Source organism: Athene cunicularia (assembly GCF_003259725.1).
Source record: "Athene cunicularia isolate RWA chromosome 2 unlocalized genomic scaffold, athCun1 chr2_part1, whole genome shotgun sequence".
Classification (NCBI taxonomy): Eukaryota; Metazoa; Chordata; class Aves; order Strigiformes; family Strigidae; genus Athene; species Athene cunicularia.
Window position 1 is genome coordinate 5,675,248 of NW_020799095.1, and position 14,689 is coordinate 5,689,936.

Below are 14,689 nucleotides of genomic sequence, written 5' to 3' on the forward strand. Positions count from 1 at the left end.
AAGAGAGTAGCAGCTCCCACATATGTTTGAATTCACTGTTCACAGTTGCTACTCGGCTCCATGCTTCCTTCCTTCAGGAGAAAGAAAGAATCCAGCTGGATTTCCAGATCTTTGACAACTCATAAGCCATGACAACTGTTGGGTGATTGCTTGTGGGAATACAACAGAAGATTGGTGAGAAGGATTCTAGACACATTCAAGTGGCTAGCGGCTGGGAAGTTGAAAACCACACATATCATATTAATTGTTGTTTAGATTTGTGTGCTTGAAGGGTAAAATGCCTGTGTTTAAATAACACAGGCTTGTGATAGACTCAAGAGGTACCCTACTGAACATCCTTGAGATTCCTGCCCTACTGTGGGCAAGATCAAAGCACAGTGGAAAAATATGCCTGTGAAAATCCCTGATACGTACAGGTGAAAGCAGCAGGGTTTAGATCTTTTTTTTCGTCTTCTTCTGACTAGCAAGGACCCAGCTCCACGGTGCCTGCGTCCCCACTTGTGTGCCTCTGCCTGGGTGCTGCCATGGAGATCTCCTGGGTCGGGAGGTAACAAGAATAAATTTACTCTTTGCATTTCATCATGTTTTTGTGGTGTTTCTGTATCCTGCCTGTGCCGGCTCAGACATTGCTCTATGTGTAATTTGAGATTACAGTTACTCCTCTAAGCAGTTGTTATGATTGTAATGATTCCTTCCAGCTCACTACTACTACTTGCTGCTTAGTTCCAAACTGTAGATGATGCCCTTACAGTCTGTACTCTGAAGTCATAGCCAGCCTCTTAATTGCTCTTAAAACTGTTTGCATTACCTCAGCCTCCAAGAAAGCCTGAGAAGAGTCCCTCTTTATTTTCCCTGCTTTCCTTCAGCATCAGAGCTCTAACGATCTTCTGAGTAAGTAGTTTTTTAGGCTACTCCCTCCATGAAGGTGCACTCAATGCATTTCTGTGTGGCAACTGAGGCATGGACTCTCCATTGATGTGCAGAAGGAAAGACCCTTTATTATTACAATAGTACATACGCTCTCACCAAAGCTCTTACTTCATAATTAGCAAATCAGCAATTAGACAGCTATAAACCTTTTCTCCTATCAGCATAAGACCACTCTAGCACACACTGTGCAGACCAATCACCTTCTTGTTCACGCGCTGTTCACGTGGCTGTAACTTCTCACAGTTCAGTACTTTTCCACAGTTCAGTGTTGCAGCTGTCCGTTGTTTTTCCCTGCCACCTTGGCACAACTCAGCAGTTTCTTATCTATCTTCCAAGGCCTGTTTTTCATCAAAGCCTAGCTGTTTCTCAGAGGCTGTGTAAGGCTGACAGGCCAATATCTCCCACATTTCTGATTCATGGAATTGCACTCAGTTCATTCAGACCTCAGAACTAGCCTGTATAAAAAAATATAAAAAAGATACCTGGCCTATTTAGTCAGTTCTTCTGCTTGTCTTCTGCCAGTTCACCCTTTCTCTCTGTCAAAGCTTGCCTGCAGTTTAGGGAGGTCTCTGGGCAGCCCTCTTGTTCACCAGCAGCTGTCAGCTGTCAGAGTCCTGTGCCAACCACTCAGCATCACCATTACTTAAAATGGAGGCTCCAAGACTCTACATTAACCGGTTCCTAAAACTAATAATTAAAAAATAGCTAAAAGTCTCTAGACACTAAGATTGCTGAAACAGAATGACATATATCTACCCACCTTTATTTGGAGAAAAGTTGGCTCCAAACAGACTGCCTAACGTTTCAGGATATGTTTGAGACTCTGATAGGGAGGGCAGATCTAGGTGCCTTCAGTGAATCTGTAGGCAGTCAGAGCAGGGCGGGAATCCTGGGCCAATGCTTTCACTGGGACATTGACAAAATTACCAGTCACAGGGTAACACCCTGGGCACATTCTCTGCCAAAAGATGGTTAGAAACATTTATAATAATAATTACGATTATAATTCTTACCTGCTCACATACAAGCTTACCTTCAAATTATATTCAATTGGTTTTTAATATGTTTTAAAAGGCACATCCTCCTAGAACAGATCAAACTTTTTAAGCTTGATCCATTCAGCTATGTTTGTTTCCTGAGGCAGTAAGAATTATTTCACTGTGGCCTGACAGCATTTGGTATCATGCAGAAGCCAAGAGCCATCCTTGATAATGCCAGAAGAGGGGAATCAAACAAGAATCTTAAGAACTTTTTGGCTAGATTAAAATCTAAGTGCCTGGCAAATGACTGGGGGTTTCCCAAAAGCAAGGTATGTGGGAAATGTCCAAATTGCAGCTGTCCTTACATCATTTTATCAAATAAAGAGAAGCACTTGCATAAGTGTTAATATATATTAGTATTCATTTTAGGACATTTAAAAAAATAACTATTATCCACAAGAGAAAAACAGATTAAGGAGTACTTTATGAACAGTTAAAGAACATCGGGTAACATCCTGACTCATGAAGATGGTAACATGCAGCACTGCTGGCTCATTTATTAACGACCAACCAGTGAATTCAAGTCACAGTTAGAGCATAGGGCTGTTTGTTAGCTGTCAGAGTCAATACTAGCAAAGCTGAGCTCTCTAGATTTCATTCCTATAGAAAATATTCTTCAATCTGCAAGCAAAAAAGCCCCCACCCAGATTGAAAGCGATTTGATTACTGCAGATCAGCCAGTTATAGGGAAATTTTCTTTTTAAGTGTTCCCTTCAGGCATAACTAGGGAATTAACAGCTGAAGTGGAAAAAATGGATGATGTCTATTTGATCAAGAACTTCTGAAGAACAAAGGGTGGTAAAAGCAGTATTAGAATTTACACCTCAGAGAAAGCAGTGAAGTTTTAGAAACATCAGACACTGTCAGGAGATGTTCAGATGACATCTCCACATTCAAAACACTGTACATCATGTTTGACATCAAGGGCTCCACACAAACCCCTTACTTAACCATTGTATAACAGAAACCAATGAGAGCATCACACTGACCTCACACTCACTAAACTGGCAATCTGCAAGACAGGTAATCAAAGCCAGCGTTTCGATTTTGCACTGCACAGTTGTCTGCAAAGCAAGCTTTGCCTTACTCATTTGAGGAGATGCTTGCCTACAGCCAACTTATTTCAATGACACCTACCCCATACACTGGTCGATAGTGTACTTTCTTGTTGAGATCGTTTCTAAGCAGATAATGCCACATCAGAGTCAATATTCCAGTTAAGACAACAGCCAAAGATTGATCAGAAAACCAGCAGAAGTCATGAGATGCTTTGCCTTCCTTCACCTTTTACCTGTGAGTTTAGAAATAGTAGCTGATCTCATTTAGTTTTATTACAAAGAAAAACACAATATTCATCCAGACTAGTACTCCTAGTCAACATAATTGCTCTGAGCAAACACAGGCTAGAAAGGTCTTTGGTACATCCCTATTAAGAACTTAACATCTTAGTGACTTTACAAGGGGAAAAACAATACCTTTCATGAATTTAACTGACACTGCAGGAGGAGTATGCCACCCCATAAAGCCTTACTCTTGTGCTACAGCAATAATATCATGCTGCAGACACAGGACTTGATCCCAGATCAATCTTGGTTAACCAATAGGGAGGAAAGGACAACAAAGAACTTACAGACTGCAAGTGTACAGCAGATTTGACTGGGGTATCACTGCTTGAGCAATTTTAACAGCTTTGCCTGTCTGAGAAAGAATGAGGAAAAATGATCCACTTCGGTTCAAGCAGCTCCTGAGACAGGTTAAATGTCGGTTTCTGTAACAAACACACACACACCCCCCCACACACACCCCCCCAGCCTTTTCCCAGTGTTGCCACTGGTACACTTTTTGTAAAATAGCTGTAAAGCTGTTGATGTGGTGTGGCTTTGAGCATGAATCTCTGATTTACATGGTCGCATTTCTAGCAAAATTATTTGCTGATCTGTAAACTCCTTTCTACAGGTTATTAAAAAAAAAAAAAAAGCGCTATACAAAACATTCCTATAAAAAACCTGCTCCTTAAAGATTCAATGTTTGAAAACATAATAGCTTTATTTGGAGTAAAATACAACATACATATGCACAGGGACAGATGAACAAGTAGAATGCACTAAGAAGAGGCTGCCAGATAAGTGCAAGGCAGAAAGACTTGAGGGAAGTTAGATGTTTTCTGGTGAGGTTACATTAAGAAAGGAGATGAAAACATCTAAAATAACTCCATTCCCAAGAAATCTGCTCTATTAGCAACTTGCCTATGTGTTTTCAGATTATCGTGTTAACATTAAGAATACTGGCAAAATCGGAATTGGTCTTCCAGTGTTCAAATTTGTTTCAAATAAATTCAAGTGAAAAAGCGTAACTTCAGTAAGTGGCTGTGTTTGAAAGGGTCCAGTGCTTCTGCTATAAAGTGTATGTACCTCACTGCCTAATGAACACCCTCTAGCAAAATGTACTGACCACATTTTGCTGAGGTATGACATGTCCAGGGTGAAATAACATTACACAATCAGCATGTTTCATTTTTTCCTCCTACTTTTTATTCCACTGATGGAATTTTCACGTATAATGCCACTTCATGATTACATTAACTATACAAAAGTAACAACTGAAGTTTCTACCTCAGAGACATCAAAAAACCCTAATGCTCCCCTCCTCTTTTTTTTTTTTCTTAACAAAAATAAACTCCTTTCTTTGTAGAGGATGATGTCAGTTCTTCAGTCAGCTCCTCTTTGCTCGTTCTCAAGAAATGTCAGTGGTTAACAACTAAAAACGTGACTACAGAAACTAATACCTATAGTTTATAATAGGTATTATATTATATTATATAGCTTATAATACCTATAAGTTGTAGGTTTACAAGGAAGTAAGGTGGGAGTTTCATTGTGTTATTACTATTAATAAAAAGTTATTTTAAGCACTAGAAGCAAAAAATACACCATTCAAATCAAAAATAATTGAAAAATACCAGTCTACATTTTTCTTTCTATGGCAGCTTCTGATAGATCAGATGGTTTTGGTATCTTAGTCCTCTGGCTCATATCTGAGGATTAAAAGAAAAAAAAAAATTAAAACAGAGTAGAAAATAGCCAAGAGACATTTTGTCTCTAAAGAGAATATGAAACTCAAGTAAAAAATTACTCCCAACTAGTGATGCACTCCCATGTTCACTGTATGACTTAGGGCACAGACAAATGTATATACTTTTAAAACTATTTTCTCCTTTTAAAATTGGACAGTTTACCAAATAGTTGAATGAGGGAATGACCAGGAACCTACCCACAAATCCCAAAATATAGGCAGAAATTTACATAGAAGTTTTAAGTTCCACCTATGTCCTCTTACAGCATAAGTCTAAGGCATCCATGTTGCCAAAGCTCACTTGACATTTGCAGAATGACTGTCTTCTATGCAATATAATGGCCAGGGTGCATCTTTCTTTACTCAATACAGGCCTAACCCTGTTTACATGCTGTAGACTTCTCATTCCCATAAACAAGTGTGGAAGAAATAACATAATAACAAATCATCTGGTACATCTCCGATCTGTATGTGTGTAGCACCTGGGGCCTTATCTACCTTGCTAATGAATATTTTGTATACTCTCAATACTAAATTCTCTCATTACTTGCTACAGGGTAGCTGCTGTTGCACCTATCAGCCCTACTCACCTAGCATCCATTAGAATGACTGGCTTGTCAAAAATCAGAGAACAGCCTACTAGAAATTCTTTTTAAGGGAAAATTTATAGTGTGTTTGACAGACAGCTCCACGTTTTTAAAAACAAAATGGGAGCAAAACATGGATCCAAAACAGGGATCCTGCTTGCACAGACAGAACAGCACCACTTACTTGGAAAGCTTTTTACGTAGATCCTTTATCTGTTCGTTCTTCTTAGTGAGAATCTCTTTCATGTTGCGATAGGCAGCTGTTTGCTGAAATTTCTTCTCCAGTTCCTACATGATACCAACATCAACAGATTATTTACATATTATGAAAACCAGGCTGATATGCTTTTTTGAAAAAAGATTACTTGCTTTTCCTTCTCAAGTTTCAGAATAGTAGTTTCTCGAACTTAGTAAAATTTAGATGAAGACAGCTAGCAGACCCAAATGATACTATTGGGAGAGACAGAAAACCACAAACTTTATTTTCTAATGAAATCAGGCTAAAAGTCTTCTGAAGACTGGGAATACGCTTTTCATTCAAAATTTCTATGCAGACAAATGGGAAATTTTAAAGTATTTATCTAGCTATAATCACGCAGTTAGTTGTGATTTTGCTATTTTTATGTGTTTTTCCACTGCAATAACAGAAATACACAGGCACAGGTGTGAACCAGTAAACTGCATCCTGTAGTGTATGCTTGTTAAATTACTAATTAGTTAAAATGTGAGTAAGGATATCATCTTTACATTACAGTAAAATGCTAACCTTTTCAGCTGTGGATAGCTGATTCTGAACCTTAAGCAAGTCATGTTTTGTTGTTGCCAAGTTGTCTTCCAAGAATTTTTGGTTTGCAGTAGAGTCATTCAAAGTCTTTTCAAACTGGCATTTCAAAGCTGCCACTTTGTTCTCCAGTTCAGCAATATCCTGGTTTTCATTAGTCTTCAACAGAAGAAATATTTAAAATATGTCAAATGCAAGAGAAGGAATATTTAAAATGTCAAGTGCAAAATTTCACATAGAGTGGGTACATCTTAATTTTTAATAGTTAGATTCATGTTATTCCTGTAAAGCCTAAATTAGAAGTGGTTTAACTAAAAAAAAAACCAAACAGTTAAAGCACTAATTTATGACTTTAAAAAATTGTTAATAAATGCATTTTAAAGACAGCTGGAATGTCTTCTCTATCAAGTTGAGATTTCAAGTTCTTTTACTTAATTTCTTTAGGAATTAAGTGAAGCCACAGGATGAAGCATATCACAAGAAGTTATTTAGCATAAAGAAATAGTAAAATACAGTTTATGATTGGAATGTCTATGCTATAATGTATTTTTAAAGTAGGTAAAATATCACAGGCATTTCAAAAGCCATTAGTGTAATACAGGTAGGAAAGGATGAAAGTGTTAAGGCTCATACTATCAATCAGGTACTGCTATTGCACTGTTCTCAGATGCATTCCAAAAAGAGCCTCCACAGTTGCTTGTGAAGCAACTTTCCTGTTTCCTTGTGAGAAGAAACAGCCCAAACTCTTCTGGCCATCAGTTCTGGGTCAGAAAACATTATAGTCATGCCTCTGTTCTATGTTTTTCCATTTAAAACAAAACCCCAAAACACTCTTCCACGTTTAAAAGCTCAGCTTCAAACTCTCACAAGTGTAATGACTCAGGATGAGGCTGAACCAGCAGCACCTTAAAAAGAAGAAAAATCTAAAACTAAGGAAGATCTGCTCCATCTTCTATGTGGAAGCTAAGATCTGAGCATAGGAAACCACTTAATAGTACCTGTACAGAAGAAAAGGTTATTTTAAACTTTGAGACAGAGTCCAAGGCTGCAATGTTGAAAAGCACTGCATTGTATAATGTTTCAGATCAGAATAGACAGTGATAATTTTTTGTAACCTGTGACATGAGTCAATTATGTAAAAATTCTAAATCCTCAAGTTAAACTGATCCAAGAGAGCAGATACTCCCAAACCATGGTTCACACTTGGTGTGTGGAACCATATTAATTATTAAAAAAAGGTAGACATCTGCTGATTTGGTCCTTATAAACCATTATGGTTTGGCAGTAATTTGTCCAAAGAATTTGAAAACTACTGCTTTAATGAGAAACTGGGTTCATATGATTTTATTGACACCAATCCTATAAAAGTATGAGGTGAAACCAGATTAAATTCAGCATTTTCTCCAAACAACTAACACTTTAATTAAATAAAGTAGTACATTTCAGCACTGTATCTACTGGCTAGTTTCAGCCACACATATATGCCTGTAAATAGAACATGTATAATAAGAGCTGAAGAAGAAAGTGACAGATTATAGACAGCAAATTAGGACATGAAACCTGAAGATACTCAGCAGCCCTGACACTGAGGACAATTCATGTTCAAGCAGAAAAGTAGGATAAGATTTGATTTCAATCTTTTAAAACTACAAACGCTATTATCCAGGATTTAATAAACCCCTTCAGTATTTTAAATCTTTAATAATTTCAGGCTTAACAAAACAGCAAAAGAAAATATTTGCCATGACTGATAAATCAAGTTCTCTATTAAATAATATTACTGAATACAGACTTTGAAAGTTACTAGATAAAATTGTAACATATTAAGGAAGCCAAGTACATACCATAAACCAGTTAGAAAGCAAAATAAAAAGAAATGAGGATTAAAATATGAAAATTAAAGTGGAAATGTTTTAAGATATTCCCTTCCAAATCTGTAAATACTACAGGAATTTTTAAATGGGATTAAAGTGTTCTGATTTTGTAAACATTTGAAGTGTTTTGTAAACATTTGAAGTGTTTTAAATTTAAGAAACAAATGAAGAGACTTTATAAAATTCTAATTATTAACAAAATAAAGGCACAAACTTAAAAGAATACTAAGGTGATCTGAACAGATTTATCTGTGTTAACCTGCATGACTTCTAGCTTCTTATGTCTTTTTTTCTGCAGCAGCAACTCACCATGTTTGAATCCTCACTTGCAAAAAAGATTAAGAACCTCAAGTAATAAAAATAAACAGTGAAGCATTTTTGACAGCACAGTGACATGGTAGAACTACATAAAATCAAACATTTGCCATCTGACCCACAATCACTGACACTTACAGCAAAACTTCTGTTGATATTTAAGAATATAGGACACTGGACACTTAAAATATAAGGATTTAAGTATTTAAAGTCTGAAGTGAGAAGCAGCAAGTCTAGTTTGTCCATGTCAGTATCAAGTGTGACAGATGCTCGAAAGAATTAGTGTTTTGTTGTTGCTATAAAAACTAGGTTAAATATTATTTTTTCATTAATAAATGGGAGGAAATAAATTTATTTCTGTTTCCATCCATTAATACAAATCACCCCTGAGAATATGAACTCTGGAATACTACTTCCTGATAGGACCTGGAATAATACTTTCTGATAATAATTTATCATTGTCTATGTGACACAAAATACAGGTCAAAACACCAACTAATGTTCTGGATTATCTGCTGACTGACAGACCAGCAGGAACAGACAATGTCATCAGGAACATGACAATACGAACTTGAACTCTTGTATTTCCCAGAAAAGAAAAACACCACACAGACCAATTTTTTGGATGCACAGGCAACAGTTGTGTTAAACAGGGGAGGGGGTGGGGGAAATCTTAATTATATTTACCTTTTGATCTCCTTGGATCATCTGTAAATCCTTCAGTGACTTCTCTAGCTTAGACTTCTCATCTAGTGCAGCTGTAGCCTGCAATACATTGAAAATATAAAACCTCAGAAACACACTTTAATCAAAAAGGTAAAAGTAAACCATGGGATTCTTATTTAGATATTTTTAAATATGCGAACAGCATTAACTATCCAAGCTTACAGTGAATTTACCTGTGTTTCTATGGTCTTGAGTCTGGTCTTCAATTTTTCATTTTCTTCTTGGAGACAAGCAACTGTCTTTGGGTTAATCAGTGAGAAAAAGTTTGTGAACACTCTTGTGCTATTTTGAATTTTCAAAATATTTCAGGTAAGAAAATATGCTTCATAGTTTAGGAAAGCAAACAAGCTTCTATATGCTTATAAAAACGGCCTTTGTAAGAAATCAGTATTCTATTCATTTATTGTGTTTTCTGCCTCAGTCAGCATAAAAAATTAAGTCTCCAATTCTACTGTGATATACAGGACCATTCACTTAAATGTGGCACACACTTTACTGAATTGAGATTAGCAAGGTCAGCACCTTGTTAGTATCAAGATTCATGCTAAAGAAAATCGCATGTTCAGAGATGCAAATCTCATGGCTGCTCATCATTGGTATTTTCAATCAACAGGCGAGTAAGAATTTATTCATAGTTACTGTTTAAAAGAGACAAATACCAGGTTATGCGTATCATGTTCTGTGTCACAGGAAAATAACCGTGTTTTGTCAGTCAGAGTAAATTCACCATATAAACTTTGAATTACTTTTCAAAAAAAACCCCCCAAAACCAACAAACCAGATTTCAGATACACATACTCAATAAAAACTGTTCTGAAACAGATTTTGAAAGAGAACTACATTTATCTATAAATACAACACAAGTCTGGATTTTTGAATGCTTTAATTATCTCAATGTAACAACAATTTGATTGAGACACTGTACTTGACAGGTCATTTTGGTAACGTGGGCTAGAAGACAGAAAACGCAGCTCCTTGCTAAATATCTTGACTGCCCATAACTTAAAAGTGTATGGTAAGAAGTGTGGCATTTAAAAAAAGTTCAGTTGAACTAAACAAGTTCAATACCTAATAAAAACTACTGATAACATTAAATACCAGAATGTGTTTCGTAATTCTGAAAATCTTCAGCAAGTGGGAAATCAGACATTTTAAAAATTATAGTAATTTCCAAATTTTTTAAGTGCCTGTTTCTTTAGGAGGAATTCAAATAACTAACAAAGGAAGAAAAGACTGAATGTGATAAGATTGACTCTGAGTGATACAGAAAATGTTGGATAACCTAATAATTTCAGCCAGCTACATATTTTAATTTACTTCTTTGCTGGAAAGCCAGCCAGCTGCATGGAACAAACTGAATACTGGTTTCTACAAATTCACCTCATTAAATGGAAAAATAAATAATTACAAAGGCCAAAATGTCTTTGCAAAAGGAAGGTCAATATTGCAATGGATGTTAAAAGACCATAACTGCACAATAAATTTAAGATGCTTTATAATATTTATTAATTCATTAGCATTTTACTTTACATTCTGGGGTATATTACCTTGATGTCTATATAGTGACAGGTGCATCATATAAATATTACTGGACAGGTATCCAGTTCAGTTGAATTAGCAGAATGGTCATTGACCACAACTGCAGAGTTCTTACCTTGTTTAGCAGCTCTGACCCACCTTCATGTAATGGAGCCAACTTTGGTTTAATGAGATCTGCACTGGGCTAAAGAAATAACAAAAGGTTAAAAAATTAAATTATACAGATTTCTAGGAGGAAGAAGAGTTTCCTTTAGTCTGTAAAATAATTCATGACAGTCAATTCAGCTTTCTTTTGTAAAGCAATTGAATGACCTTTTATTTCAAGTTCATTTTTTACTGGTATCTCGGCTCCTAAGTTACATAATTCACTTTCAGCTAAAGTTAAACAAAAATACTGCATAGAGACATAAAAAGATTGCAAACTTGAATTTACAAAAGCCTAATGATGCTGCAGCAACCAAAAGACAAAGGATTGAGGAAAACAAAACAAGTATCTGAGTGATTGTAAGAGTAAAAAATATTTATACAGCTCCAAATAAATCTTATTTTAAGTATTCAAATATATTTAACTAAATATACCTTTATGGTACAAACCAAATAAGGTGCAACCATAATGATACAAGATAAGCTAGAGTCATATTTGTGAGCTCTTAACTCCATGTCAGCACAAGCGAATGTCCCAGTCTTGCCCCAGTTTCCAGAGGGAAGGGAACCCAGGAGCAGACACTCCAACATATTCCTGGTCTGGCTGACTTTGGGATGAGAATTATGAGGCATGCTCCAGATGCACAGAATCTGCAGTCCAAAAAACAGCCAAGGCAATTCCGTGTGAGCCTTGGTGCCAAACTGTACTTTTTGGAGACTTTCAGAGATTGTTTGAAAAAGGGTGGGGTTTTGCATTTTGTTTTGTTTTTCTCTCTTAAGCACAAAGAGTCAGTACTAAGTATTTTAAACATCTGTCATGACTCCACATGACATTTGATTATGGTTTGATTAAAGTAAAACTCTACCTTCTTGTTTGAAGATGTAAATTCTGACTTTTCAAACTCAGCAACCTGTTCCAACAACTCTCTTAAAAAGAAAAATAAAGGGAGGTATTTATTTACCAAAAGAGGTATGCTATGAAACACATTTACCAGGCTGATGCTATGCTCTTTATTGCATGCAAGATTCTGATTAGAAGTACAGAATGAAGTCCTACGCACATACACTAAATGCAACAGATGATGACATAGAATGGTATGCTACATGCATTAGAACTGTAAGATTTAGCATCCTTGATTAAAATATAATCTACTCAAGACAACAAAGGCTTTTTAATCACATCCTATCACCCACTCTTAACTGATTAATTCAAGTAAGTATATTACCCATAAAAACATCTTCCTGACAAATTTGAAATTATTTTCTCAAATCTTGAAATCTTGCTACTTCACAGATGGAAGACTTGAAACTAACCTATCATCAATACAAAAGTAAAAGTATATGTTTCTATGGTTCGGAAAAGAATGCAAATCATCTACACTTTGAAGTTTTCTTATTATTGAAAGGCATTCTGTATAGTCCAATATATGTTACCGATTCTCCAGTTCAGAGACGTCTGTCTGTAACTTAAGGTACCATTTCTCAGCCTGTGAAAAGAGCTGCCGCAGAAGTAAAACATTGGTGTAAGTTGTATTTATGAGCTCTGACTCCACTTCACTGTGTACAACAGTCCGCAGTCCATCCAGCATGTCTGTCACCTCATCCACTGTGAAGGTCTCCTCAACAAATCTAAATAGAGCAGTCAAGATGAGTCATGTATGACAAAGGTAACAATTTTGCATTTTTATGAGGCCTCACTACACAGTATTGCTCTTATATAATGCAGTGTCCTTCTGAAAACATCCACTGTCAGTAGTTAGTAGATCACCATGATATTACTAGTTGGTTATTGTATTTAAATTTTCTCTTGGAAACATTACAATCACAAATGTTACTTCAGCTACAGTCTTGCATCAAGTTTAGACATCAGAAACAAGAGATAAAGCAATGTCATGCTGTCAATATCTATGTTAATTCCTAAGAATTTGAACAACTTAGTTTTAAAAGGACTTGACGCAACATTTGGAAAATTATTGGGTCTTTTTTCCTCACTAAAAACATACAAACGTCAACAGAAAAGTCACCAAGCATTTAAACCTGCAATTGTTGCTAGCATATTTTTCTTTATTCTTGCTCAGGACTTCCCCCCTTCCCCCCCAGTACCTGCTGTCCTTAAGGTCCTGAAAACAAGAATCCACTGTTTTGAGACACAGGCCACGCTTGAAACGAGCAAAGCGCATGTAGTTGATCACTTCATTCTGGTGGTGCTCATTAAGGCCTAGCTCTGCCTGCAGATAATGGATATAAGCACAAACACACACTGAAATAAGTAAAAAGGAGCATAAACATTGTAAGACTTGCCTTCTGACAAATATGTGCTTGCTTTTACAGGGTTATCATGTTAATTAGGATGTTCAAAAACTACTGTATTTTCACAGCTGTAATCCCTGTATACCTCACATAAGTGCTTCCCCCTTAAAAGTACTGATACTCAGAAGTAAGTCTTCAAGTGAGTAGTACTCTCAGAAAAGCCATACATAATCAGAGACTGTGACAATCAGAGGATCAGAACCAGAAGGACTGTAAGGGAGAGGAAGCTCTTGGATAAATTATATGTATGTGTGTATAATGTAGTTGAATGATATCTCTTCTATAAATATACTAACAAAAATACACAGGAAAGTGCTTTATGTTTCATTGATAGTTTCTATGTAAAATCTTGAGACTTCTCATATAATCTTAAGTGATAATTTGAAGTTATTTTTCAACAGTTTATGGCCCAGAAACAAACACTCCCAGGGCAAATTAAGAAGGAAGTGTTTCTAGATCTGGTTAACTAGTCCTTCTATGTATGTCTCTATTTCAAAAGAAGGAGCACTGACATGGCATTACATTGGAATAAACCATGCTCATGCAGGTAGCACAAATCACAAGGAGGCACAACAGGACACAACTGGGACCTTATTACTGCAGTCCCTAGGCAAACAAAGAAGTCCATTTCATTTACTCCAATGTACTGAGTTAGTGTCACTGGTGTTGGAGATAGCAACATAGCAACTCAGACAAACAGTTAATCTGATCACTTTGTCTTTATTAATTCAACTGCACAGGGCAGATCCAGCAAAAATGTAATACTGTGATACCTGGATGAACAATACTGAAAATGTGAGCACAGATCTCGACTGTCTGGAAAATAAAGGCAGCTTAGGAAACAGCAACAGCAGTAAATAAAACAGGCTCTCCTAATGTGGTTGCAAGTCCAATTTCTCCCACGAAGTCCCACATCTTGCAAATGAGAGGTCATAAGATCAGTTGATGTTCTTTGCTGCTGGTGGGTTTTCATTAGATGAAAAGTTTCTCTTCATTACAAATAGTAACGAAGACATATGACAATACCACTGCTGAAACATCGTACTGTAGAAAGCAGCCTCAAAAAGATATTAAAATAATAAATAAATACACACGTGCAGGCCAAAGCCACTAGAGATCTGTAAGTCAAGTACGCCGATGCTCAGTTAAGCAACCGGGACGCTGGATGCTGCGAAAACCCCAAGCCCCACGAGTCTCCGCAGGACCGAGCGAGGGTGGCCGGGCTGCCCGGGACGGCAGTACCCCCCGAGCGGCTCCCGCATGACGAAGGGCCGCCCCTCCACGGCGGGACCGGAGCGGGCCGTCTCCCGGCCCAGCCTCAGGGCCGGCCGACGCGGAGCGGCGCCTCACGGCAGCGGGACAGCCCCGCCG

General features: G+C 37.0%; 1 protein-coding gene across 2 annotated transcripts; it reads right to left on the reverse strand.

Annotated features, from left to right (window-relative positions):
• Positions 1 to 4,609: 4,609 nt before the first annotated feature.
• LZTFL1 (leucine zipper transcription factor like 1) lies at positions 4,610 to 14,231 on the reverse strand. 2 transcript variants are annotated; one of them, XM_026841831.1, is made up of 10 exons: positions 14,092 to 14,231; positions 13,112 to 13,236; positions 12,443 to 12,637; positions 11,875 to 11,935; positions 10,980 to 11,048; positions 9,499 to 9,564; positions 9,287 to 9,364; positions 6,396 to 6,569; positions 5,814 to 5,917; positions 4,610 to 5,004 (listed from the first exon to the last, which is right to left on the reverse strand). In XM_026841831.1, exons 2-10 carry the CDS (start codon positions 13,186 to 13,188, stop codon positions 4,986 to 4,988), a joined length of 843 nt encoding a protein of 280 aa, XP_026697632.1. In that variant the 5' UTR covers positions 13,189 to 13,236; positions 14,092 to 14,231; the 3' UTR covers positions 4,610 to 4,985. The 2 variants fall into 2 exon arrangements, with proteins under 2 accessions (XP_026697632.1, XP_026697631.1); XM_026841830.1 differs by lacking the exon at positions 14,092 to 14,231 and having other exon boundaries at positions 6,396 to 6,554.
• Positions 14,232 to 14,689: the final 458 nt, after the last annotated feature.

Bases quoted from the DNA above. Each gene is read 5' to 3' on its own strand.
- LZTFL1 (XM_026841831.1), bottom strand. From the start codon at position 13,188: ATGCGCTTTGCTCGTTTCAAGCGTGGCCTGTGTCTCAAAACAGTGGAT. The intron at 11,936-12,442 runs GTAACATATATT...TTTCTTTTTAAG, and splicing joins GTCTCTGAACTGGAGAATCG to AGAGTTGTTGGAACAGGTTG. The intron at 9,565-10,979 runs GTAAGAACTCTG...ATTAACCCAAAG, and splicing joins GGTCAGAGCTGCTAAACAAG to ACAGTTGCTTGTCTCCAAGA.